Source organism: Pinus tabuliformis, chromosome Q (genome assembly GCF_031772625.1).
Source record: "Pinus tabuliformis cultivar Carrire ecotype Pingquan chromosome Q, CPIR1, whole genome shotgun sequence".
Classification (NCBI taxonomy): domain Eukaryota; kingdom Viridiplantae; phylum Streptophyta; class Pinopsida; order Pinales; family Pinaceae; genus Pinus; species Pinus tabuliformis.
In genome coordinates, this window is record NC_142296.1 from 774,424,958 (window position 1) to 774,449,099 (window position 24,142).

The following is a 24,142-nucleotide window of genomic DNA, read 5'->3' on the forward strand; positions in this document are numbered from 1 at the left end:
CCGGTCCAATCCCTCCAAATCATGGAATCATCAAAAATCGGACCTGACCTGAGGGAGTGCAATGATCTTCAGTTAAGATCTGGACGTATAATAGAAACAGAGGGAGATAAAACAGTTCACATTGAAGATCAGTTACCAACAGAATAACCGTTACAACAAGAGGGTGTAAATAAGGAGCAGACTCATCATCAAGCAAGTACATCCTCTCCTCCCTTCCCAGAACGATTAGTCATACCACGACCTATACAATATCTAGACTTTGACATCCTGGGAGAGTTACAAAACCTGTACATAAGAATTCCATTCCTCCAAGCCATTCAAGACATCCCTATATACGCAAAAACTATAAAAGAATTGTGCATAAAGAAATCAAGGAGGAATGCAACCACTAACCCAAGAGTCCAAGTAGTCGGTACTTTATCTGACCTGTTATCAGGAACACCCATTAAATATGAAGATCCGGGAAATCCAATCGTAACTGTTCAAATCTATGGTCAGACCCTGACTAATGCTTTAGTTGATCTAGGAGCTGCAATTAATATTTTGACAACTTCTACTTGCCAAAAGCTCGGCATTACATCGGTAGAACCTACTTCTACTTTGTTAGAATTGGCCGACCGATCTATAGTTCGACCAGAAGGTACTCTATACGATGTCATGGTCTCTGTAGATTCCTGGGAATACCCAACCGATTTCCTGATAATTAATCCAAAAACCCGACTGGATGGACACCCGCTAATTTTAGGTAGACCTTGGCTTGCTACCGCCGATGCTTACATTGGATGCCAGCAGGGAAATATGACTATAACCAGAGGACCAGATATTAAAAATCTAGTTCTATACCCTCCAGCACAACCAAGTCTTACAATGATAAAAACTAACCAGCGCCCTGTGTCATACCTTACTGACAATATCAGATCCCCATTGACTGTACAAAAGGCTCTAGATTTTAAAGACCAAACAGAAGATGATGCCATCAATAATTTCATTAGTCAAACTGAATCTGGATCTCACACACAATGTTTCACAATAGAAGCAGCATTCGATAGTGAACTAGAAGAAGATCCTTTGCAAGATGCGCATGACCAAACAATACCTGTGACTTCTGTTGCTAATAGCAAAGTAGTGGAAATTGAACTGGGAAAGACTCTAAATATCAATGTCAACCTTACATCAGACCAAGAAATAAAGCTCATCCATCTGTTACGAAAGTATCAAGAAGCATTTGCGTGGGATTACCCTGACATGAAAGGGATTGATCCCCAATTGTGCACCCACCATATTTATATAGAAAAAGATGCAAGAATGGTTTGTTAACCGCAAAGAAGACTCAACCCTCATCTAAAAGATGTTGTAAAAGCTGAACTTCAGAAACTTTTAGATGTTAATTTTATCTATCATATTTCTGATAGTAAATGGGTCTCTCCGCTTGTGGTGGTACCCAAGAAGAACGGGAAATGGAGGATTTGTGTGGATTACAGGGAGTTAAACAAAGCCACACAAAAAGATCACTTCCCTCTCCCATTCATAGACCAAGTATTGGACACTTTAGCAGGAAAGAAATTCTTTTCTTTCCTGGATGGCTTCAGTGGATACAATCAGATCCAGATTGCCCCTGAAGACCAGGATAAAACTACTTTTACTTGTCTTTGGGGAACATTTGCCTATCGAGTTCTACCCTTTGGCTTATGTAATGCTCCTGCAACATTCCAAAGGGTTGTCCTTAGCATCTTTGCAGATTTAATAAATGATGGACTTGAAGTGTACATGGATGACTTTACACCATATGGAGATGATTTTGATCCAGCTTTAGACACTCTAGAAAAAGTCCTACAACGTTGCATTGCTACCAGACTTTGCTTAAGCCACGAAAAATGTTATATGATGATGACTGAAGGGCTCATTCTAGGACACTATGTTTCAACAGCTGGCATTCAGGTAGACCTAGCCAAAATTCAAATACTTTTGCTTATCCCCACCCCCACTACTCAAACAGAGGTACGCAACTTTCTTGGATTTTCTGGGTATTATAGACGATTTATAGAACATTATTCACACATTGCTGCACCTCTATATGCACTAACGGGTAATGTTGATTTCTTGTGGACAGAAAAAATGCGATCGTGCTTTCAAGGAATTAAAGAAACTTGTATCAACAGCTCCAGTCCTTCGAGGACCAAACTGGAATTTACCATTCCAAATCTCATCTGATGCCTCAGATATAGCAATCGGTGCAGTCCTTGGGCAGGAAGAGGATAAAAAACCATATGCTATCTATTATATCAGCAAAAATTTATCCCCTGCTGAATTAAATTACACTGTCACTGAAAAAGAATTCCTGGCTGTAATACATGCTGTCAATAAGTTTAGACATTATATCACAGGCTATCCCGTTATTTTATATACAGATCATTCTGCTATCAAATATTTAGCAAATAAGCCTGTCACAAATACTAGAATAACTAGATGGTTGATTTTATTGCAGGAGTTCGATATCACAATCAAGGATCGACCTGGCAAGGAAAACCCTGTAGCTGATTTTCTCTCACGAATACCAAAATCAATTGAAGCAGCAGCAGTGGAAGATCAATTTCCGGATGAGCACCTGTTTGCTGTTGCTGTTCAAACACCCTGGTATGCTGATGTTGCCAATTACCTTGCAGTAGGTAAGCTACCAAAACACTTAACCCCTAATGAACGTAAGCAGATTGTTCAGAAGAGTACTCGATTTTCGTGGATTGGGGGCTATTTGTTCCACACAGGGGTAGACATGCAAATTAGGAGATATATTCGAGAAGACGAAATTTTCGACATCCTAAAAGCCTGTCATGACGGACCATGTGGGGGACACTTTGTTGAAAAAAGAACATCACATAAAGTATTGCACACAGGATACTACTGGCCTACAATTTTCAAGGATGCGAAGAAATTTGTCCAAGCCTGTGACAACTGCTAGCGAGCAGGACGACCTGGTCAAGCCGACGAAATGCCTCTGAGGCCACAATTAGTCATTGAACCATTTGAAAGATGGGCTCTTGATTTCGTTGGACCCATCAACCCATAATCAAATCAGAGAACATATATCTTGGTGGCAACAGAATATGTCACCAAATGGGTTGAGGCCGAAGCATTGCCTAGAGCTACAGAAGATTCTGTAATACAATTCCTGTTCCATTTGTTTGTACGTTATGGCCTTCCGAGAGAAATAATTACAGATGGAGGACCACAATTTGCCGGAAACAAATTAGCTGCAACACTTAACAATTATCACGTCCAGCATAAAATTACTACCCCATATCACCCACAGGCGAATGGGCAAGTAGAAAGTAGCAATAAGGTAATAGAATCAATTTTAACAAAAACCATTGCTTCACATAGGCGTGATTGGGCCACCTGATTACCTGAAGCACTGTGGGCTTATAGAACCACATGGAGAAGTACCACCAGTTATTCACCCTATCAATTAGTGTTTGGAAAACAACCTATCTTCCCCATAGAATTCGAAATCCAAACGCTACGAACTGCACAGGAAGTTGGCCTAGATCTAAGTGAGGCACAAATTAATCGATTACAGCAGATGAATGAATTGGACGAAATCAGGCTCTCTGCATTACAGAATACAACACTTATTCAACAGCAGCGAGCTAAATGGCATGATGCACTTATCAAGAACAAAGTCTTCCACGAAGGAGACTGGGCTCTGTTATATGACTCTCGGTTTCAGGACTTCCCGGGGAAACTTCAGACTCGTTGGTTGGGACCATACGAAATCCAGAAAGTACATGATAATGGGACCCTCACTCTGATCACAATCGACGGTTCTGGATATGCATTCAAGGTAAATGGCCACAGAGTTCGTCTCTATCGCAAGCCACTCACTCGGGAATCCTTCTGTCAGTAGCTACGTCAAGACACTGATATGGAAATTTTAGGAGAGGAAGCAAAATCTTCCTCACCTATAATTCAGTAAGGAATTCATTTTCTTCTATAACTTGTACATAAGTTCTTTGTATATATGTTTTCTTAACATTTTAGTTGATCTTTCTCTTCTTCTTCTTTTTCAAAACTTTGATTTTTGCATTTTGCGTGTCTTTGCTGTTCCTTTTCCAAAAGGAACAACATTTGCGTGTTTCTGTGTTTCTGCTGTTTCTTTTCAAAAGGAACAGCATTTGCGATTTTCTGTTATTCCTTTTCAAAAGGAACAGCATTTGCGGTTTTCTGCTGTTCCTTTTCAAAAGGAACAACATTTGTGATTTTCTGCTGTTCCTTTTCAAAAGGAACAGCATTTGCGATTTTCTGTTGTTCCTTTTCAAAAGGAACAACATTTGTGCTTTTCTGCTGTTCCTTTTTAAAAGGAACAACAATCGTGATTTTCTGTTGTTCATTTCCAAAAGGAACAGCACTCGTGATTTTCTGTTGTTCCCTTTTAAAAGGAACAACATTTTTGCTCTTCTACTGTTCCTTTTCCAAAGGAACAACATTCTTTCTGTTAATTATTTTTGTTGTTCCTTTTAAAAGAAACGGCATCTCAAGTATTTGTTTGCATGGATTCTTTTCTGCTGTTCCTTTTTTTAAAAGGAACACCATCGCCATGTTTTTGCTCTCTGTGATGATTTATATTGAGGCTGCTTTTCGCCCATGTTCTTTCCAGTCTTTAAGATACAGTTATGCACTTATGCAATGAACATAAATCATGACATACCGAAGTCAGCAGATCATAGATCGCTATCTTTATAAGGCCTAGTATTAATAAGAGGACAAGAGGAGGGACACACTTACTTCTCATCTTAGTTATCATTGTCTTATTACCGTTGCTCTGGTTGGTTATCTTTATCATGACGATTTCTCTAAAAAATTTCTTTGATTATTACTTAGGGATAAGAGCAAAGGATTTATATCTTCCTGTTGGGATGATAAGACTTCTTCCACCATTCCCACTCTTAAGGAGTGCTGAACCACTCTTATGTGTAAATAAATAAGAGAAGTGCTTTGCAAAAAGAAAAAAAGTAAATATGGATTATCAATTGTCAAATGCAGGATAGGGGGTCTCATCAAGAGCCAGCCTACCATGATCATAAGGACGAAAGCGAAGTGGCATTCCCATTATGGCCACCACACCAGGGATATGGTCCAAAAGGTACACTAAATAAACATACCTTGGAACAGGGGGTCTCACCATGAGCCGGTCTGCCCACGTTTCGCACCTTCCCTGTGAATGGCATTATGGCTACCTGGTTACCAAGCCAGCATAATGGCCTACATTTTGACAAAATACTCTTCACAATACACACAAAGTATCATGGTTCCGGGGGTGAAATAAACAACTCTGCCAAGGTTATGAACACCTGTCGGCAGCAGAGCTCTGTTAATGGTATCGAAGTCGTAATGGTTACACCAATAGGTATGATATCAATACTTCTTTGTCTCTTATATCCTATGAATAAGTCATATTTTATGTCCCGATGTATATATCGCATGAACACTCATTACCACCAATCATGGCAAAGGAACTGACAATGACCTCTGGAGATTTCGTACGATTGACAGACATCCCATCCCCCGGCCTCGCATCAGATCACGCAGGCTCTTATGTAAAACGCGATCCACCTTTTTGCCTCGATTTCGGTATTTCGTTGTCCATCTAAAACATGGCATAATTTCATATGTTGTTCCTTTATGATTGAGTTACAGAATGGCTGCTGCTCCTCTATTTGACGGCTGGGACAGCCTATCATATCGCGGGGGGGAAAGTAACCTCATTACTCCACGAATTACATGTCAGCACACCATTCGGGGAAGATAGTGTACGAAGGTATGGCATGGTTTAACGGTATGATAATTCTATTTTTACGAAAGTTGTCATCCACAATCCATTTTTGTTGCATACTCTGTTTTTCTCTTGCGACGATCACTCCTTTGTGTCTCAAACACCACAGGCAGTTGCTGTTCCATTGGAAATTCTTAGTGGAACCATGGGGGGAAAGGCAATCCGAAGCGAACCTCAGGAGTTGACAGTCTCTACTGCTGCCTGGGAGATCCTGGAAAAGGCAGGATGGCTGAATTATTTCAGTCGCCTACAAGAATCAAACGAAACAGTGGCGTTGGAGTTTCTGCAAAACCTGCAGGAGAACTACTCCATAGTAAGAGAGAGGCAGATAGCGGTCACTGATGATATAATTGCAGAAGTCTCGGGACTACCAGACGTCGGACCTGTATGGACGCTGAAGAAAGAAAGATTACAAAAGATTATGGAGATTTTCCAGGATGAAGGCCAAAGCTTGACAGTTAAGGGGAAGGGAGTTCTGCCAGCAACGTTAGGAGAACCCTGGACCGAATTAGCAAAGATAGTGCAGAGCTACATCACTTGTGAAGGAAGGAAAGACGTGGTAAGACCACATCATCTTAAACTCTTAGTTGTTTTGAAAGGAAAATGTTCTGTAAATCTGCCTGCACTTTTAAATTCATTATTGCATGATGCGGCCTGAAGCCTGAAAAAGGCACAGCACGTAGAAACAGTTGTTAGCCACCATGGATTGATTCGATTGATAGTGAGCCATAGTCTCACTCAACAGCAGAGCAGCTGGGAGGAGTTTGTTGCAATGATCGAGGGGGGATTGGTTGCACCATCCCCAAAACCTAAGCATTCCTCTAGCACACCGGAACGATCAGAAAAACGCAGCGAATTGGCAACAGAAAAACATGTTGCTCCAAAACGAAAACATTCTTCAAGTACACCAAAACGATCAGAAAAACGCAGAGAATTGGTAGCAGAAAAACCTGTTGCTAGTACACCCGAACAACCTGAGAGACCAAGAAAATAAGCCCGGCTAGCCCGGATACAAGGGAGGCTGGAAAAAATCCAGGAGAGCACCAGCCAGCCAATCGAGATTACGAACGAACCTCCAGAACCAGAAGGAGGACCTTTCGAAGAAAATGCTGAACAATCTGGGGGCGAGGCTGAGCAGCCCAGAGAAGGAGCCGAGGAGGGAAACGAGCACTCCGAAGCAGAAACAAAAGCTGAACACTCCAAGGCGGTCACTGAGCAAGACAATCAAGAGGAAGAACTAGTACAGCCGGAGGGCAGCCCACCGCGAGACCCTGTGGGTGAAGACGAATTGGCCGCAATCCTGACCAATATGGGGGAGTATGGCCAACCCTCCAGCCCAGCAGGCCTCCCTGACGGACCTCCGGAGGAAGACACACCTGAGAAATCACATGCAGAAAAGGCAAGAGAAGAAAACCTGCCTGATCATGATGAGAAAATAGGAGACACCAATCGGGAACAATCTGTTCCCAAGACACCAGAAGAAATTCTAGACGGAGTAGGAACAGATTTAAGGGCCAGTCATGAGCCCTCTACTGAGGCAATAGAAATCAAGAAATTAAGGAGGAAATAGCAGAGGTTGCTGAACACTATAGCCCAGCTCCGACAACAAATTCGGATTCTGAAAGCCAACCTGAGGATACGAAGGACCACAAGGAAAAGAAAAAGGGCCACTGCAGTAAAATCCCGTAGGACAAGAAGACGAAGGACTCATAGCCGCCCTGTTGGTCAAAACCCTGCTGGAAGACCTACTGCTGTTCCAAATGACATTGAAGAACAGACTGTTGTTCCAATTGACGTTGAAGAACAGACTGTTGTTCCAATTGACACTGAAGAACGGACTGTCGTTCCAATTGAGGCAGAGGAACAGGATGAGGTTCCATTAACAGGGGGACCACAACAACCTTTCGTTCGTGTTAATAAAGAAAAGGAGAGTAAGGAGATCCAAACAGAGGCACCACCCTCAGGGGTAATTCGGGTTCTGAACTCCAAACAGTATAACAAAAAGGTTCAGGTAAAACTCCCGGCCTCTACGGCTCTATGGAAAAAGGATCCGAAAACAAGAACCTTGCACAAGATGATGAAGCAAGCCCAGCAAGAAGCTGAACAGCTGAGAGAACAAACAGTCCCCCGGGAGAAATATGAAGAGTTACAACAGCAACTTCGGGATATTAGTCAGTCCGAGAGCCAGGCCTTCGAAGGATGGCAAAAGGAGCAAGAAAAGGTTGCCAAGGTAACTCATCGATTAGATATTGTAATTAGGCAGATGGACACTGTGTGTTCTTTGTATAATGACGTTTTGACCTGTAGGGACCCTGCTAAAACTATGCTTTATTTTTGCTTGAACGATATTTACGATTAAAGATAAAAGCTGTTAGGGCGGGTGCCCCTATACAAATCAATACTGTTAATGATTTCATAGATTGTTGCAAGCATTATGGAATTAAGGTTCAAAGATTATTGTGTGAATTTTACTTGCACAACCTCGTGCTAGATCAGGAAACTGATTTAAATCCTGACCCTTTTATTGGGGACATACAATTGCAAGCCTTCGTTTCATTCGGGGTTAATCAGCTGAAATGGCTCAGAGCTTATACCACTTTTCAGAAACAGGAGAATAGCCTAGACTTGTGGGTGAGAGCCGAGCCTAGAGACCCAGTGCTGTTATGGAGAACACATAGGAACCTTATGAGAACCCCGGGTGTCATGGAGACATTAGGACCCATGCACGAGGACCTAATCCGACACAGTCTGGAATATTTTCTAACTATTAAAGACCTCGCCATCGATGCTGCAAAATTCTGATACCAGATTTCTAACCCAAACATCCAGCTCAGGGAACCATTCAAATACGAAAATTTTGAGCTGGTTTCCAGCCGATTGAACCTTTATGGTGAGCGTATTTTGCAAGCAGGGCCATCCTGGTTAGGGTATCGATTTCATAGTCCAATTATTTGGCACCCTGCACCTGGATATCAGGCCTTGTATGAAATGCCTGAAGGTCAAACAAATCAGTTCTTTGATGATCTAGTTGCTCATCACGGTTGTAGACCTCCACACGAGGTTCCCTCTCCGGCCTATTCTCTTATCGCCTTGAATGTCAACTATAATGTTTTCATGAGGGCGTGAAACAGGGTAAGCAGGGGGGTGTGTGGAGCACTTGAAAGGTATGTTTTTGACAAACAATTTAGTGACTTTTCAGTAACATTTGTAACCTTTTCTGCATCATGAATTCAAAGAAACAAAGAATTCTAATAAAACGAGTGAGAACTAACATGGGAAGCTTAATCGCTAATAATTGTCATTTTTTCTATGCAGGAAAAGGTGGAAACGAAGAGTTGCCGTTCAAAAAGGAAAGACAAAGGAGGAATAACTGCTGTCCCTCTAGAAGGGAACCGAATGAAAACGAGATCGAGCAGATCGAAGCAGAACGACCCAGGAAAGGAAGAAGGGATACCAATTCGGCGGAAAAGGGAAAGAAAAGTAAAGGATTAACAGCTTGGCGAATCCCTCAGGATCTTTGATCCTAAGGGATCGTTGTTTTACTTATTTTGTTACCTAGATATCTCCGCCGTTACTTTTATAAAAAGGAACAGCATCGTTAAGCAAAGGGACTTTTTTGGATGTAATTTTCAGTTTCAGATTAAACTTTGATCATCGACTCTCACTGAGACTTGGTTTACTGTACATTTGTTGATGCGTTAATATAAAAGACTTGGTGTTTATTTCATCTTTGCGTCTGGAGTAATCTAAGGCGGTGTACCATTGGAAGCTAAGGGCCCGGCTCCGAAGGACACTTGCTTTTGTATCATTATAACTTGATTTCTGCGTGGTTTGCTTATCTTTATTGCTTGGTAATCTGATATGCTTTTCATGTGTTATTCCATGCTCTGCTACAATTAATTTATTAACGGTTCTTTCAGGAAATCCATGTAGAGACTCTGCATTGCATGATTGAATCTTTTCAGAGTTGATTGCATGTTATTAGTCTAAACCAGCTATTTCTGTTACAGAGCGTTTGTACTGAATATTACTGTTATTGGATTCATTTGAAATCCCGATTATTGGAATCCGAAAGTAATGTTGTTCTATTTTGGAAACAGAGTCATATTCTCCTTAATCGTCAGATTACTATATTAGCGTGTTGCGTATATGTATGAATGATTCCTGCTGTTCCATAATTCATCAATGAGTGTTGTTCCATAAAGTACATTTTATTCAATTTGCTTTAAGATAGAAGATTGTTATTTTATCGCAGAGTGTGAGTTTGGTTCAATAGAGCAAGTTTGGTTCTAACTCGCGAGATTTAGTTTATTTGATTGCTGTTCCATTTCCTAGTTGTTGTTCCATTTTACTTGCTGCCGTTCCATTTACTTGCATTTGTTGCTTTGGTGTGAGAGAAGGTCTAAGGCTGTAGTGAGCCTTAGCAGTCGCTGCCTAGCTCCCAGACCTATGGGCCATGCTCTAATTTCCTTTCCATCAGTTTCTAGAGGGATGGGTTATCGCTTCCGCACCCTTGACTGATAAGCTGTCTTGCGTGATTTTATCCTTTTGAAGTAGTTTAGTCATAGTTTAGCATCCGTTTACTCTTGTATTTTCTGAACACTGTACTACTAAGCATTACTCTGACGAATAGCCTCGGATTGAGTTACTCTTTGCAATAACAAAGCGTTCCCGGATTGACTTGTTAATGTGGGATAACTAGAGGTGAAAAAGACCCTTGTTACAGCTCTACACCTGGCTGAAAATTTAGCCACCTGTGAATGGTATTTCAACATAGCTCATTTTTTGCAAAAGCTAGAAGTCCCTCCAGGGCTTAGCTCAAGTCAAGCCCGGGCCATTAAAATCAGATCAACCAAATTCTGCATAAATAAAAATCTGCTTTATTGGAAAGACCCATCAGGAATCCTCTTGAGATGTCTAGATAAAGAACAATATGTGGAAGTCATACACCAGTTCCATTCTAGCATCTATGGAAGGCATCATTATTGGAAAACCACAACCCACAAAATCCTGAGGGCTTGATATTATTGGCCTCCTTTGTTCTCTGATGTGTTTCCTTTTGTGAAATCTTGTGACAAGTGTTAGAGGTTTGCAGGAAGACAGCAGCTAAAATCTCTGCCCTTGAAGCCAGTGCATGTCAATGGTCCCAGCAGTGGGGCTTGGACTTTATAAGTGAGATCAACCCACATTCCAGTGGCCAACACAAATGGATCTTAGTAACCACTGATTATTTCACCAAGTGGATTGAGGCTATACCCACTAATAATGCCAATCATCAAGTTGTCATAAAGTTATTGAATGAAAATATTTTCACTAGATTTGGTTGCCCAACCAAACTAGTCACTGATAATGCAGCAACTTTCAAGGCAAAATAATTGGTGGACACGACTGAATCCATGGGCATTCAAGTGGTGCATTCTACCTCATATTATCCTCAAGGCAATGACGGTGCAGAATAATCTAACAGGAGTTTGGTAAAGGTAATTAAAAAACTGTTAGGAGACAAAAAAAAGAGTTGGAATTCCAAGTTGAAGTTTGTGCTATGGACTGACAGAGTTACCATCAAAAAGTCCATAGGGAATTCTCCATTTAAACTGGTTTTATGGCACTGATGTTGTCTTCCCTATCCAGCTTATTCTACCTGTGGCTAAATTCTTGCAAGAAGAACAAGATGAAGAGAATGACATGGTAAGAAGAATGAATAACCCGGTTGAACTACAATAGATCATAGAGCAACTGGTTGAGAAGTCAAAGGTCCATCAAAAGACAATCAAAGAAACCTTTTACGGGAAGGCAAAAGTGGACAATTTCCAAGTTGGTGATTGGGTGCTTAAATGGGATGCATTTAAGGAAAATAAAGGCAATAATGGCAAGTTTGACTCCTTATGGACAGGTCCGTTTGTCATCGCTCAAATTCAGTAGAATAATACATTCATTCTGCATAGCCTGGAAGGAGGAGATACTTTTGGTAGCTTAGTAAATGGGCAGTTCTTGAAACTTTATTTCATTTAAGACTTTAAAGCCTTGTTATTGTAAATATGTTTTTCTAGTTTTTATTTTCATTACAAAATAGACTCCATTACCAATGGAACACTAGGAGGAAGATTTGATTTTGTTTTTACAGGAAAGGCATTGATCTACGATCCTTGAAACCTCACAGGGAGGATTTCATCCCCATAAAGAGTCCGTGTTAGCCTCGCTGGCAAAAGACCCAAAATTGGATCCATATATGCTCTTAAAGTCTCCAAATTTGCTTAAAATCATGCCAATGGATCCAAAAATGCTCTTGAAATCTTCAAGATTTGCTCAAGGTCATCTAAAGGTCAAAATCGACGCAAGAGAAGAGCCCTTGGAAGGGCAGAAATACACTATTGGGAGGCAAAAAATGTTTGAAAACCATGAAAAAACCAAAATCGCAGGATTAAACATTGAAAGAACAACAGTCATTATATCTGGCCGATCAACGACCCAGATCTAAGTGGTTAATCGCAATCGACGCGGCAGAGAGGACGACTTAAGGATGGGCGCAAGACCCCGTCGATCAGCGATCTTCGATGATCGGATCAGCGGGTCGCATCGGCGGGATATCAGCAATTAAATTTAAAGGCCCTGGGCATGAGCGATAAGCAATTGCGATTAGATCGCATTGCTATATCGCAGCGGAGCAACACCAAGGGATGGGGCCTATGCACATGGCAGTGCCGATAGCGATAAAGCCCGGACCCGAAAGGATCCAGGAAGTGAAATATATATTATTTGAGATCCACACAAAGGTCGGTTTTAATGCATTCTCAATGTATTTTTGTTATATAACGAAATACAAAGGGGGGCAGGGTAGCGCCGATAACGATTAGTCCTAGACCCGAAAGGGTTTGAGAATGAAATCTATAATGTTTGAAGTCCGCCAAGGCCAATTTTCCCGTGTTTTCAGTGTTTTTCAAGCATATTTCAAAATACAAAGGAACAAAGGGACCCGACCGTCTGCGATATGCGACAGCGACTCAAAGGGCAGACCCGATAGAAGAATAAGCCATTTTTTAAAGACTTTTGAAGTCCGAAAAGGACAGAGAAGGGCGGCATTTCTCAGTGTTGCTGTATTTTCTGTTTAAAACAAAAACAACCATTGTTTTCGGCAGAAGTCCACAATATGGCTGCGTTGTTCTGTGTTAACAGAAGGCATGCATTTGCTAAACATTTGAAAGGGCCACATCACGCGCAACTATCCAAAACAAACAGAAACATCAAAGGCCACAAAACAGCTCATCAAAGCAAACATCATGGGGCATCTCTGGCACGAGAGAGCTCCCAAACAATGCATCAAACTACCTGAAGGTGGTTATTCCTCTGTCAGAAGGAAAAAACCTCCGAGCCATGCTTGCCTATTCAGGGAATCAATCAGTTAACAAGACAGATCAGACAAATTAAAACTCCGAGCCTTTGAGAGCTCAGGAGCATTGTAAAAGGCCTATAAAGGGCTGAAAACTAAGTGTAGCAAGGGTTCAACCTTTGGAGACTATGGAGACTCTACCCCTCTAGTTTCTCATCTTCATTCCAACAATATAAGCTTCTTTTGTTGTTACATGTTCAATTCTCATTTTCTCTGTTGTTCTATGCTTTCACTTAAATAGATTATTCATGTTTCTACTGTGTCTAATGCCATATAACTGTCATCTTATCTCTGCATTAATAAATTAGATTTGCAAGTTCCATTTACTTCCTGTAGTTGGCCATTCATATATGTTCATGTATGCATCTGCTGGTACAGTAAGTATTCTCCATTTATCCATTGAATCTATAAACTATTGAGCATTAGTGGTCTAAAGCCTTGTATTGTTGAGGGTGTTCATGCATGTATGGAGTGAGAAAAGCGTTGAAATGGTTATTTGACTTGATCTAAACCATCATCCATTCCAATAGTTCAGAGAACAGGATTGAAGATTATATATTACCAGATATCTCCGAGCTGCAACCTAGAAAAGTTTCTTGGAGAGATAACAATCCATCATAATCCCCAAGCAAATTTTGTCCCTATTTCTCCTTAAAAATTTATTTTAACCTCTCTCACTCATGCCTATAATTTTAAGATATGTAATTATGTATATATTTTTAGTATAAAAATCGGGGGATTACAAATGTTGAGATGTAAACAAAAAGAAAAAATATGATTATTAAATTATTTTAAACATCCTGAAAATTTCCAAGTGAAAATTGTCATGGAGTAGGCGTTTCAGCCTCTCATTAGTCAACGCTCTATAACGAAAGTGCACTTCCTAAACCATGGTCGAATATTTAAGAGCGCATTGTTTATGGAAAAGAGTGTCAATTAAATATCTAATGTCGGTTAAAGGGTGCGATGTCGGTTCGTACTTTTTATACTTTATGGTGAATTTTAACTGAAGTTGGTATGTGTAAAGCGGCAAAAGCTTGGTTTATGTCCAGTTTAGTCCGGAACCTAACGACAAATTATTTTTTATCAGAAAATTAAAATGAAAAAGAAGACATGTATTTTTAAGATGTAGACATTTGAAATGCATTTTTTTTGGTATATAAATATTTATTAATAAGGTTAAGTTTTAAATTTGTTGGGTAAGTCTATATTATATATATATTTTCATTTGTGACGTAATTATTTTATTATTTAAAATATTTTAATAAATTTTGAATTTCTAAAAATTTCAAAACACTTAAGCTTTATAGATTTAATAATTTAAATTTACGGTTGCAAATTTTTTAAACTAGATTTTAGATCAAATTAATAAGAAAATATGTTTAAAAAAATGTGCAGAAAAATCAAACTACTCGATGCATCATCTTCTATTTAATATAAAGATAGAAGTAGTAAGTAGATATCTCTTTTTAAACTCGCATCGCATTTCATGATATATATATGAATTTTTTTTGTTTGTTAATTTTAGGAAGATAGACTTTTTTTTATAAATATATTGTGTTTTGCTTTTGTATTATATTTTCAATGAGATTTTTGTGTGTTTGAATTTGAAGTTCTGTTAGTTCATGATAATTTTAGTAAATTCATATAAGATTGGTGATTTTATTTTATTTTTCGTTCTGGTTTATATTTTCGGAGATCAGTAACTATTATGTTCATGTAATAATTGAACCAAGTAGGTCTACTCAAAATGATCACTTTTTGTCGGCTCAACCCTAGAGTTTGACCCCAAGAATGTCGAGAGAATTGAACTTGTGACCTCTCAATAGCAAAGGTGCTTTAACAACGGGGACTCAACCAATTGAGTTAACCCTTAGAGCTAAGATTGATGATTTTACTATTAACATTTCCTTTTAAATAGGTTGAAACTAGCACAAACTCCTTTATGCATCATTCATGACCATCCTACTTGTACATCCTAGTAAGTGCCTACCTTTTTTACCTTTCTTTTAACAATAAATTAAAGGTACATTTCTTTTAACAATAAATTATAAGAATGCATTGATTTATGAATCCAATCCATGGTTTATCATTCATACTCATGAAACATGACAATTTTTATTACCATTAACTTTTGAACACAAATTATATATATAAAAGACATGGCTTACTTAACCAAATAAAGTTTGTATCACCAATAAAAATGGAATGTTTTCAACTAGCATAGGTCCATTTTAAATTTGAATCTACTAAGGGTTGAAATGGACCAAATCACTCAAGATGCAAACCTTTATTTGACTGTAAAACTTGAGGAAAGATTTAGACCTCGATAGATTTGATTCATTTAGACTCTTGGTAGATCTAGAGTTAAGATGAATCTATGATGGTTTTCTGATAGCACCCTAGTAAAAATGTTTTAACTATAAAATATTTTTATTTTCACTTGTTTTATATAATATATATGTAGTTGACATAGGAATGCTCTCCAAATTCTAAGATTTTTATGTGGTGCCTTATGATGAAAAAGGTTCCTATTTGGGATGTCCTTTGGAGGAAATTCATATGTGGTTTGGGTTGATGTCCTCTTCGTCAAAATGATGGAAATCTACTAATAATGTTTTCATGCTATGTCCATTTTTCCAGAGTGTTTGTGTAACACCACCTCCCACATTTACCCACCTTCACTGGTATGCAGAGGTAAACATGAGTGGAGGGCTACTATGACATGGCTCAACCTCCTAAGTACAATTAAGGAAGTGGAATCGACAAACCATAACTTTACTGACCTTACTTAAGAGCTACAGGACCCCCAAGAACCAACAACCACTCCAGGTGCCATAAGCCTGAGTTAACTTACCATTTTAGTGACATGGACTCCCAGTCGCTTGCATAACAAGGCAAGCTAGTGACTGTAAGCCTCCAGCCACATGGATAAACCTACCTCCCAACGACTACAATCTAAATTACCTATTTCTATGCATGCGACCTCCAGATCTGAGCCACTTTTTTAGGGCTAGGATCCAAACCTCTGCCCGAAACTTGATAGAACTTTCCATAATGATGAATGACACTAGGACAAAGCCATTGACCCAAAACTTAGACTAGAACTTGACCTAACCAAGCCCAACCATGATAAACATTTCATCAAACACATGGTGAACATGAAGTCTATATGCCATGAATTCATATCTGAACATGAAGATCTGAAATAAAAATGAGAATCATCAAGAAGGTCTAATGCCCTCTCACAATAATTGCAATAACATCCATTAGGTCATGCATTCAATAACCATTCATTTTCCAATCAAAACATGATAAAAGCCATAACTAAAATCTGCCATAAACCATGCTTATAGCCAACATATAACCAGATTTATAACAATGATAGAACAACCATCAAAGCCACATCATAACAAGTAAATTTAGTCATAAAATACAAGAGGAAATTAGCTCTTATTAACATATGCAAAGGCCAACCAAGTTAGGGACTTCCACGTACCACCCAACCATAGATTGGCTTAAATCAAATCTCTCTTTCAGTCACTCACCCCTGTGTCATATTCCAAGCATGAATGTGGGATCTCATGGGATAAACCAATGTATAAACAAATAAGGGAATCCAAAGGTTAAACCACCCCCACCCTCACACTATCGTGATCTCACCTAAACCGGTCCCGGGATCACACAACCAAACCAAGCTTGGATGCCTCATAATTCTTTCCCCGTCCCTTAAGGAATTTTCCCTTCTTCACCTACCTGTTGAGGGTTTCTAGAAGAAAACCATCTCCACCTCCAACCCTTGTGATTTTCCTAAGACCACCTCACCCAGATCCAAAACCTTTTGACAATCCAAAGCTTAACCAAGAATGAATCCCATCACACCATGGTTATCCAAAAATGACAAGGCAAGGCACTATCAAACCAGGCAAAACCCATGCTAATGACAACAAATGAACTAAATACAAACATGCATGTACCATGCATGCCAAAACCAGCTACGAAATCATACATGCAACCTGTTACCTGCAAGTATTCCCGTTGAAATCACTTGATCCAACTCTTACTTGCTGATCCTCGCTTCCCTTTTCTTTCTTTGTCCTTCCTTTGTTTGCTTGCTTTCTTTCTTCTCTTGGTGCTCTTCTCCTCTATGAAGCCAATTCCAAAACTCAACTGACAAAAGGCCCCAAACTGATGCTCTAATGCCTTTTTATTATTGATGCATCTAATTTCTTTATTTTCCCTCTATTTTCCTTTGATTTCCTCCTCACACGCAACTTGTGACCTTTCACCTTCCTTTTCTTCTAATTTCCTTTATTTTCATAAATAAAATGCCAATTAATGCTTTTTTACAGTTTCAAAGTCTTTGCCATTGCCTTTGCCAAGTTCCCCTTAGCCACAATAAACAATAGGTGATGCCCACTAGGATGCTTTGCCCAACATTCAACTTGGAATATGTGTTCCATGATCTTGGTCTTATTTTGTCTTTATTAACTTTATTACATGAACTTTTAACCCAAAGTTGTTACAGTTTGACTTCATTGTGGGTTTGCATTAGGTCATTTAATTTCATGGACATGTGTTGGTTTGGAGGAGGCATGACATTCTTGGTGTACTAATCCTTTAAGTCATCCTACTAAAACCCTTCCCCTTATTATTTGTTGGGGGATCTAGTTGGCTTAGAACCATGTTCTTTTAGGACTTGGTGTCGATTCCTTCACACATTGTTATTGAGGTTTAAGCTATTTTAAGTCATTTTCCTTGTGACAAAAACTCTGCTACTCCTAGAGTGATTTCACTCAAAAGCTTTGATTCATCTATTCCAAGGGGATATTTTAATGATGTTGTTATTGAAAATGGGTAGAAATGTGGTGGTGGTTTTGTTTTATATCTCAATCCATATCACTTTTTCAAAGTAAAATTTGGCTTGGGTCTAGGAACTAACAACAAAGTAGAACTTCTTGTCTGCAAATATCTGTTACTGTTCGCAAAAGAGAAAGGATGTTCGAGGATTCATATTTTTGGGGATTTAAAGCTACTTGTAAATTGGATTAATGACATTTTTTTCTTGCATAAACATTTTACTTGAGCCTATTATTAAGGAGATTTCTTATATTATTGGTTCTTTCATGTCTTTTACATGTTTTCATATTCACAGGGAAAGGAACTAGGATGCACACTGCTTATCAAAAGGAGGCCTTAATCTGGAAAAAGATAATTGGGTCATAGTGGAACATATTATGATCTTTGTTATGAGTCACACTGTTTTGTTTCAGTGACCAACTTTTGAACCATTCAAATGTCAAATTTATGTGCTACAAGATTTTGTTGTTGTTGTTTATGTTTCATACAATATTTATAGTTGCTTCATATCATTATGATGGATTTGTTATTTTTGGGATCCTTTTTGTTTTCTTCGAGTATATATATAAATATGTGACATGATGTTGTCTCTTTATCTCATGATCTCCACATGATGTTCATTGTAAAGTTATTTTTTTAGTTCTCTCCTTTAGATTGAAGAGATGTATTTATCTATCTTTTTTTTATTTATTATTTTTTATTGTAGGTTTAATGTATTTTATTGCTCTCTGAAGGATATTTTATAAAATGCACTTTTCCGTGTATACACAAAATGTGATCTCATCATTTTCACATTAATGAAATTACTTTATTTTTCTTCACCAGGAAAAAGAAAAAAGAAAAAGACATTGAAATAATTTATTTATGATTCACATTCTCCATATTAAAACGTTAATACATGCCCCTTCATATATATTGAATTATTTTATTATTAATGTTTTTTAAAATATCTTCGTTATTTTTTTTTAATGTTACATTTCTCTCTACATTGTTTTTTTTTCCAATGTGGTTCACGAACATCAAAGATTAGTGGCCGCTACATCCACGCTAACTATCCAGGTAGAACTACCCAAGGGGATCACTTCCTGCCAACTCATTAGCAGAGCCTAACCCCAAGAGCAAAACTACAATAATTTCAAAACACTTATCTCACTTCTTTTTTATCATAGACATAAAATACCAAGAGGCTCAGTTAATTGCTTACATTATTAAGATCAAATAGACCATAATGGTCTTTGTGGACGTTAACCCCATGAGGCTTTAAATAATACCGTATTATTATTTTTTATTTTTTTACACACACACATACACACATATAATATTTTGTAAGCAAGCAAACATGAGATCGCTGAAGGACATACACACATATAATATTTTTTTTACATACACACATACAAACATGAGATCGTTGAAGGACCTAGGGCCATAATAATGCTTGTAATAGCAAAGTTGGGACCATTTTTCCACCAAAGGGAAACCAAATGATCCTTGAATGAAAGGATATGTCTAAAAATACTTGGTCCATGCACAGTACAAGAGAAAATATAACAAAAAATTGTTGATAGAGTTACAAAAATGCTTGTGATTGTTTGCATGAGTGTTGGTCCTCAAACTGAAAAGAAAAAGAACAGGAAAGGCAAGAATTGTCTAGTAAACCACATGTTTTCCTTTGGAGTTTGAGAAGACCACTTGTTCCTTATTGATTGCTGTCTGAGCAATTGCACCCTCCAACTTCTCCTCCACAATGAGGCAACCATACGAGCTTGATTCCTGTTGAGCTTATTCTTTTTATGCTTCCTAACCCACATGCCTTTGGAGTTGCATATCATATACCACAAGAGAAGGGGGAATGAAAGATGGAAAGATAGAATGGGGCCAAAGCCATTTTGGGAGTTAAAAGAAAAAAAATGAAAGAAGGACAATAAGAAAAGAAATGCCAAAATATGGCGAAGAGATGGACAAATATTGCTCATTTGGGCATTGACCTCCACCGCCTTGTGCGTCCACCCAAAATAGTCGTGGAGTAGGTTGAGCGCCCCTTATTCCACACCATTATAATAAACCATTCATCTCAAGTTAGGTGTGGCTCTTATAATAACACGTATGCATAAGAGATAAATTTGACTATCCTAAGTGTGTGAAAGCAATATGCCACGTAGACAGCGGTGACAAATCTCTTCGACACCGCCACAAATGGGGAAGGAGAGGAGAGGGAATCCGGAACAACACCATTGACCTCGAGGTAGGGTAAGCATCAAGTTTGTGTAAACTGTCCCTTCCAAGACACTTCCTTCTTCGATAAATGGATGATTAAAAATAAATGACGTGTTTTATATGAAACATGACTTTAATTAAGGAAAGGAAAATGAAAAGGGGGGCCTGGTACAAACATCGTAAAATCCGCTCTGTAAATGCTGCATAACTAACCCGACACTGCTTCGCGCATGTGCGGTATGCATTCTTAGGGTTTGTTTATTCTTCATTCATGTGTTCTGTGAATTCTCTGTAGAGGTAAAGACACATCTTTCTCATCGGTGTTATTCGTGCATAAAAGATCGAGATTACAGTAGACTTAAACTCAATTTTGCAAATTTTTTGTTTTGAAGGTCAATCTTGACTGAAAAACAAGAATACATCACTGAATTTAGATCATCGGGTCAAAGCATGAGTACTCAGGCAGTTATTTGGATTTAATTTTATTGTATCTTTTTTCTTTGTTCTTCCTTTTGGCTAGCTGCAATGTGCAGTTGATTTGTTTCAGAATCGGGAAAATCTTATTCACTTTTTAGGTTCTACTTCCCTTTTTTTCTCTGGAAATTTACAGGGTTTTACTATTTAGTGTGAATTGAAAGCGTGATTCTTAACGTTCTGATGGCTTGAAATTATAAATATCTCGGGGTTTTCTGATTGCATTGAGCGATGTGTTGTGCAGGTATGTTAGCCTCCTTCACCTGGCCGATGAGTCCCGCTACTGAAGATCAGTTGCTGTCGATGAGCAAGGTTTTAAATTTTGCTTAAGTTTTTTAAGTTACTGGCCAGGTACGTTAGGTTTAGTTGAATGACTTGAGAAGGCGATCAATTATAGTTTCAGCAGAGCACCTTTCAGTTTTTATCAAAAAAAGCATTTAGAGGTGCTTATGTTAGCTTACGAACTCGTGCACAACGGCATTTAGTCTGAAGACATCTTTGGTGCCTATTTTGTGGTCATGATTGTGTTCCAAGTATTATTATTACTTTTCTCTGGAGTTAAAACTTATTCTTATTAAGATTGAGGTGAAAATTTCCTTGGTTGTCCGTTTCACATGCCTTAGTAAATGCCCATGTTTCTGTGCTGAATCGTATATTGAACAAGTGACTGGTAAAATATTCTAATGCTTTTGCTTGAAACTATCAGCTTTGATATTATCCTCTGTTCTTGTGATGTTGCATTAATTGGCATGGTCAATTTGATGTTTTATTTTTACTCTTAATTTTCTGTCAAGTAGCCTTAATAGCGTGTCAGATAAACAATATTATTTAAGGCCCTTGTTATTGATCTCTAGAAAGAGATGAGAGCAGTTATTTGTAACCACTAACCAGTATATCAACATTGACAATGGAAGAATACTAAGAATGTTAGATTATCTCTTGCCTGTGCGGTAGATGGCATCTTATGATTGTACTCTAGATTAAATATCCAACAATCTAGCTTTCTTTTTTGGTTGATATGCTTAATTGAGCCAGCGTAAGGATCTGGGATCCCCTCCAAGGCAATCTCCTCACCATCTATACAATTCATATGACAACTGCAGATGCAAGCGACCCAACTGTGCCCTTGTTGCAGTCATCATTAAAAGCAGATTCTCCGGCATCTGTCCAGCAATAAACCCTGTTCACAAAGATGAATGCCTACATTGTTGGCATCCTTGTGCCTGTGCTGCTATCATTCGTGTTAAGGAACAGAAGAAAGGGAAAGGTATATGGAGTGCCTGTGGATGTGGACGGGGATGGTGGTTTTGCAATCCGACACCATCGCAGTTCTTCCTTAGTTGAAACGCCGTGGGAAGGAGCTTCAACTCTTGCGGACCTCTTTGAGCAAGCATGCAAAAGACATGCACAAATGCGCTTACTCGGAACCCGAAAGCTGATTAGCAGAGAAACGAAAGTCAGTGAAGATGGCAAGAGTTTTGAAAAGCTACATCTGGGAGATTATGAGTGGTTAAGTTATGGGCAAGTATTCGAGCGTGTTTGTAACTTTGCATCAGGTTTGGTAGCACTTGGTCATGAAAAAGGAGAGCGTGTTGCCATTTTTGCTGAAACTCGAGCAGAATGGTTCATTGCCTTGCAAGTGAGTTGACAATCTAGCATCTTTTGTAATAGCAAAGGTTGTTTTTTAAAACCACGAATACTCAAATCCAATTTTTTAGTAGTTTCTTTTAGATTAGGCATGGCATCAATCTCTCGGTTTGATGGTATTCTGATTTCTGAAGAAATGGGTATTAATCTTTGGAGTTTTTGTTAGCCTTTTGGTAAAGTTAGCCAAATGGTAAGGCCAATGGGATTCTTCGTTTGTTGCTATTTGCAAATGAAAATTGTCTTTGCCATGAATTCCTTTCCTTGTATATCTAAGAAGTAAAGATGACAGTTTTGTTTTTGCTTTGATTGTTTCTCAAGTTTTGGTGAATCTGTTTTTGAAATAGGGTTGCTTCCGTCACAACAACACAGTAGTTACGATTTATGCTTCTTTGGGAGAGGAAGCTCTTGCTCACTCACTAAATGAGGTTTGTGTTATCAACTTTTATTTTTTCAAATGTTGTTCCTCCTCATGCTTTAGCTTTCTATTTCATTTGTGAAATAGTAGTTTGATTGGCAAAACTCGTTTCTATGATTATCCTATCAAATATTTTCTTATCTTGCAAGGAATAAGCATACGTCCATTGGCAATCTTAATTGCACAGAATAGCCTGTTAATCTTGAATTTTTATCTCAATTTTTTTAGAAGCTTTATGAAGCAATTTCAATCTTAGTTGCACGGCCTGGAAAACTTGAATTCTTCGTTTCAATTTTTCTATGAGTTTTATGAAGCAATTTCAAATAGATGTAACATTTTATAAATATCCTTTCTGCATGTTGACCTATCTGTCTAAGTATCTTTCATTCTGTCTTTCACATTCTCATGAACATTGAATATGGTCATTCCCATATCTTTGTAAATTCTAAGTTTAACCTTTAGAAGATATGGTGTTCTCTCTTTATTCTGATTCTCTTTTATCATATGAATTCCTATAATTACGATGCTATGATTTCTAGATTTATAGTAGGTTTAGTTCATTTTGAACCCATCTTTATTGAGATGTGAAAACTATTGTTAATTTATTTTAAATTTAACCAGTGGATGCATGTGTGTATTTTTCCTTATGAAAAAAGTTCACCATTTGTTTTGAAAAGGAGCACTTATGAACAGCTTGTCAGGCTGGTACATTACTTTCTATTTTAGAGCTGACTATTTAGTCATCTTAGACTGATCTGCATATGTTCAAAATATGGTCCAATCATACATTCTTCCAAAAATAAGTAGGTGTTGCCTGTTTACTCCTCACCCACCAAAAAACTAGCCAAAAAATCTTGTTTTTGGAGGGGCTGTTTGACTAAACAACTTCTCATCTGCATCATAATGCATCCAATGATTGCCTTTGAGTTGCCAACTATGTCCAAATCTCTGATACCAGCTTCTCAACTAGGTCCAGAAGAATTGAAACAGCAAGCAGTTCTGCTTGATAGTTTGTTACTTTCCCAATACCAAGATTAAATGATAATTTGGAATGGTATGTTAAAATGAACCAACCCCTCTCTTCAATAAGTCCAGAGTTTTACCCCAGGTCCATTGAAAAAAAATAGGGTATGTATGGAGTATGAGTTTGTGGGGCTTTGGGGGTGTTGGAACCTTTGGAAGCATCCTGCTGGCTTTCAACTTGTAGACAATTCCTCTCTCTCTCTCTCTATATATATATATATATACTTGCCTCTGTATTTTGAAATAGATGCTTTCATTTCTAGCTAGCCAGGTGGACCATATTACCTCTACTAAT

At 38.4% G+C, this 24,142-nt stretch overlaps 1 protein-coding gene across 6 annotated transcripts in view; it reads left to right on the forward strand.

Annotated features, from left to right (window-relative positions):
* The first annotated feature begins 20,384 nt into the window (after positions 1-20,384).
* LOC149221776 (long chain acyl-CoA synthetase 9, chloroplastic-like) overlaps positions 20,385-24,142 on the forward strand; it is a 124,820-nt gene continuing 121,062 nt past the window's right edge. Inside the window, exons 1-4 of one of the 6 annotated variants that reach the window (XM_089385237.1) lie at positions 20,385-20,525; positions 21,007-21,113; positions 21,866-22,401; positions 22,754-22,834. In XM_089385237.1, coding sequence (XP_089241363.1) covers positions 21,955-22,401; positions 22,754-22,834 — 528 coding nt within the window. In that variant the 5' untranslated portion in view covers positions 20,385-20,525; positions 21,007-21,113; positions 21,866-21,954. Of the gene's footprint in view, positions 20,586-20,731; positions 20,751-20,844; positions 20,864-21,006; positions 21,114-21,865; positions 22,402-22,753; positions 22,835-24,142 lie in introns of those variants that run through there. The other 5 variants (XM_089385241.1, XM_089385236.1, XM_089385240.1 and 2 more) reach the window with 5 other exon arrangements.